Below are 4,708 nucleotides of genomic sequence, written 5' to 3' on the forward strand. Positions count from 1 at the left end.
GTGTGTGTGTGTGTGTGTGTGTGTGTGTGTGTGTGTTATGGTGTAACTAAGCCAGCATCCTCCAGGAAGTGATAGAACTCCAGCATAGAAAAGTGACAAGTGTTTGTCTGCACGCATGAAAAGCAACTTAAAAAAAAAAATTTTTAAGATTGTATAGAATAATAAAAAAACAAACAAAAAATCTGAGATTACCTCTTACTTCCATAGTTCAAGTGTAAAATTAATGCCCTGCGCTTTTTGGAAGCTTTGAAGTTATGATTTCCCTCCATGAGAGTCGTCATCCTCCATGCTTTTCTTATTAGTAATTTCTTAATGATTTGGCATTCCTAGCCCCAACTGTCACCAAGCTCTTTTAGGAGGAAGACAACCTAATTCCTTCCAGATAACATGTTTATTAGCGGACTTTTACGGGCAGAGCATGAGGGGTTTGAATATTTGACTGGGATGCAGGTGCTGTGTACAGCTGGCGGAAGATGCCTCCATCCAAATCCAAAACCGCAGCAGGGCAACGCAGTGGGGAACTTGTAGAAACAACATGAAAGGTATGAAGGAACAACGTGTACAAACTGAGACACATGAGGGCGAGCGAGTGAAGAGAGATTAGGGTGGGACTGGTGAGTAAGGTTAACTAACGAGGAAGAAAAGGGGATGACAGACAGAGGGAAACACAGCGAGAGGAAAAAAACACAAAGACTGAGAGATTAGTCCCACCTGAAACATCACCTGCTGCACACCTCCTACAGCTAATTCAAACTGAGGATTCTGCTTCAGCATCAATGTTTTAATACTGTAGCTAAAATGTACAAATAAAATTAAAACATAGCAGAAGTCAAGATGAGTTTTACAAAGTGTAAATAGAATCACTTATTGTATCTACAAAAAAGGTTAAATCATGTCAAAACATCTATATATATATATATATATAATTTAAAAAACATTACACAGTAAAGTCATTTTTGGTCGACTATTAATTTGCAAGTTTCAATGAATCATGTCCCATAAAAATGTTGCTTTTTATATGCAGGGACAAAAACAATCGCTTAACAAATACTCTTTTTTGTTTCCATTTAAATTGTGTTGGATCTGTTTTCTGACTGTTCCTATAAAATAATGAAGCAATGGATGAGAGAAACATAATGTTTACTCACTTTTTATCACTTTGTCTTAGAGTCCAACAGGTCACAGATCAGAGCATGCCCAGACACACAAACAAAGAAAACACCCCACTGAGTTCATTACCCCCAAAACACATGGCTGTCGCTGGGGAGTGCTCTGTTTTGATTTGCTCTGTGTGTGTGCGTATTTGTGCGTACACATGCACACACACACAAAAAAAACACACGTTCACACGCGCAGATAAAAAAACACAGAGCTGTCTGAAGTGTGAGTCTGTTAGGGAACACGGGTCTTTAACAGCCTTTGCACCTGTTGGTGCTTAAACTCGCCCTTAAGATAAAGGAAAGGGCGACAGTGTCAGGAATAAAGAAGAAGGAGAGTGAGAAGTGGTGACACAGATGATGAGTCAGCAGTAATTTGGGATAGCATGGCTTTAAAGATTAGTGAAAGATAGGACCAGGTTGTCGGTTTGTCTTTCTTTGCCCTTCCTTTTTTTTCTAAAGGAGACGTCATGCTTTTAAATCCTTCTTTTTCACATTTAAATCATTCATCTATATAAAGTAGAACTGTAATGCTTTGGTCTGAATTTCTCCTTATTGTAACTCCACAATACCCTCTTTTACTCCTTTTCTGAGGTTTGTCTCAGATCAACTGCTGTCACTGTTAAAAAAGCTTACATTTGATTATTTTTAATCAAAGTAGTCATGTTTAGAACAATTTGAGATCAATACTTCCCCACCATAACATATGTGTACAAATCTGCTGTAGAACAGCATTCCCTACTACTCTTGGAGGGCTTCAAATATTTCCAGAAAATCATGAGCGCTCATAAACATCAGTAAGACAGGGAGTGATGTGTGATTTGTAGCTGAAGGTTTACGATTTCGGCTTCAGAGCCAACGAGGCTCAAGTCAAGTGTAATGTTTTTGGATTCTTGGAGTTGTTATGTAAGACATAATTGTCTCAGCCTCATAACTTTTCTGTGCTTTAAATTGTCAAGAAAAATCCTTGTAAAAAAGAAGCCAATACATGGATCAGCTCCAGACATTACAGAGAAGAGTGAGCTAAAATTGTCAGCGTTGTTGATGCGAGGCTGTTGAGCTGGTTTGTATACAAATGTGTGCGTCAATGGCTCTGACCTCTTCTCTGCGTTCAGATCCAGGTTTCTGGAAGTACCACTGGATTTGGGCCTGCTGAGATTTGGGGATACATTCAAGGAAGGTAGAGTTGTTCTGAACACCAAAAATAATCCGCTCCTCCGCCTCAGCCCCGCCAAGACCTGCAGAAAACAGAACAATGTATTTGTGAATCTACAGAAAAGTGCATTGTGAAGTTTCCATAAATAAGAAATGATTAATCAGTGAAACCATTTACAAACAGTGACATGAGATCAACCCTGAACAGCGTGAGATCTACATACTGTCTTCTGTGCCCCAGCACTGAATGGCAGGATTGCCATTTTTAATGTCCTGTCTTCTGGCCCGCCTGGAAAACAAACAAAGGATCTTCCTTTTATTCCTCTTTTTTTTTTCAAATACTAAACACTGTAAATAATGGGAATTCAGGGGATTCAGGAACTCATTTAGAAAGGCTTTGGTCAGATTATCATTAATTTTAGCAACTTCTTTGATCATTTTTGCAAATAACATTTCTTTTGAGAATGCTTGAGTTATTTTAATTGTCAGATTCCCTTGTCTGCTTGTCAGGCCTTAAGAATTTGTTAAAACTTAACTTCTTTTCATTAAAGTCAAAGAAATTGTTGCCCTGATAGCATGGTTTAACAAATAAAGCAACAAATTGTTTAGACTCCCAGTTTGTTTGCGAAAACAAGTGTAAAGTAAGACTAATTAAAGCCAATCGTTGAAAGTAATTTTAAACTACTGATTTGAAACAAATTTCCCTCTTTTTAGTTTTTGACTTTAATCCTTGGGTCAAAAAAAGTCCCACAGGGACTGACCTTTTACTAAAGCAGGCACAACTCATGTGTTGAATAGTCCTTGTTTTAAAGGTGTATTAACAGTGATGATTCCTCAAAGAAACAGCTGATAACATTGTTTATCACCTACATTATTTGAAATAAAACAATATATCAATCTTTTATGTCTATTACTTTATTGTGTGAATGCTTACCAAGCATCCACACTATTGAGATTATATTTTTTTCTTCTGTACATTTCACAATATTCCTGCTATATGAACAATTTATTCATCAAAACATTCAGCTCCTTCTGGGAATTCTTGCTATGACTTTTGGTACTGCAGCAATTTATACTTTTTTTTATATATATTTAGCTTTTACCGCCATTTTTTCTCATTGAAAATAAATTGGGTTGTCTTCAACATTTTTTAAACCCATCCTAATGTTCAGATTGTTCTCCACTTCTACCTTTTTTAAACTCCTTTGTGCTAAAACCAGCTTTCTTTTGTTTCTTTTTAGCTACTTTTAGCTTTTTTTTTTCTTTTCAGCTATTTGTCTGATCCTTTTAGTTACCTTTTTTGTGAATTTTAGCTTTTGTTTAGCTAAACTCACTTTTGTGATCATTTCAACTTCTTACTGCTTAATTCAGCAAATATGCTCTTTCTGATTCTTTGTGCTCATTTCAGCTTTCTCATCTACATACTTTTTAGATATTTTTCTACTCATTTTGTCTGTTTTAGCTATTTTACAACAATCTGTAACTTTTTGAACTAGCTGTTTTTGTGCAAATTTCAGTTGCTTTAGCTATTTTGCAGTGTTTTTGAACTAGATACTTTTCTGATGATTTTTCATTTTATTTGCCCTGTTTTCAGCAAAAGTCAGCTGTTTATATTTAACTTGCATAACAGTTTTGCTATGAAACTTTTTCATCCTGACTTCAGCTTCTTCAGCAGCTTTCAGCAAAAATCTTTCAGCATTAAGCATTCACACTGCATTTTTGCTAGGCTAATTCTCTAGTTGTTATTTATTTTCTTCAGATTTATTTAGTTTATCAGGAAGTGCTTTGACATGCTCTGAAAGACGCTACACATGAAATATTTCCCTTACTAACGACAACACATTTTTTTTATTATTTTTTTTCATTCTTTTTTGAGGGGCATCTAAAATACAATGCATCGATTTTCCTGCAATGTCACAGAGGAGAGGAGTTTAAAAGAAGAGAATGGAAAGGTAAGCCTTTCTCCTGTAGCTTTTATTGATTTCTTCCTTCGCTTCTTTGTGGTTGTGTGTGATAGGACATCTGTAGCATGTGTTCACTGAAGATCTGCTTTCAAAGAGCACAGGAGACCAAAAGCAGGGCCTCCACTAATACCCAAACAATAACAACACCCCCACTGTCTAATAATATGGCAGTTTGACCTATATAGCTGCAGGGTACTGATTCTGTAGATACGAGGGTGAAAGCACGCACACCAAAGACTTGAAAACAACAACACACACAACTTTTGAACCTCCAGGACTACACCCTGGAGGTGTAGAATAACTGTTCAACCAATCAAGTAAAAATAGCAGTTCTGATCCTGAAAAGAACTAATGATCTTTGACATGAAAATCTACTGATGTAGGAAAACAAGAGAAAGACAGGAATTTGTTGGTTTTTGTTGATATTTATTT

The 4,708-nt window shown here is 36.4% G+C and overlaps 1 protein-coding gene across 3 annotated transcripts in view; it reads right to left on the minus strand.

Moving 5' to 3' along the window:
- The window catches only part of sema3d (sema domain, immunoglobulin domain (Ig), short basic domain, secreted, (semaphorin) 3D), a 32,395-nt gene that overhangs the window by 3,968 nt on the left and 23,719 nt on the right, over positions 1 to 4,708 (minus strand). For all 3 annotated transcript variants that reach the window (XM_014003453.1, XM_014003454.1, XM_014003452.1), the window contains exons 16-17: positions 2,537 to 2,601; positions 2,256 to 2,395 (exon numbers count right to left, since the gene is read on the minus strand). In XM_014003453.1, the coding sequence (XP_013858907.1) occupies positions 2,256 to 2,395; positions 2,537 to 2,601 (205 nt within the window). The remainder of the gene's footprint in view (positions 1 to 2,255; positions 2,396 to 2,536; positions 2,602 to 4,708) is intronic.

The sequence above is a fragment of the Austrofundulus limnaeus genome, unplaced genomic scaffold (assembly GCF_001266775.1).
Source record: "Austrofundulus limnaeus strain Quisiro unplaced genomic scaffold, Austrofundulus_limnaeus-1.0 Scaffold19, whole genome shotgun sequence".
In the NCBI taxonomy this organism is placed as follows: domain Eukaryota; kingdom Metazoa; phylum Chordata; class Actinopteri; order Cyprinodontiformes; family Rivulidae; genus Austrofundulus; species Austrofundulus limnaeus.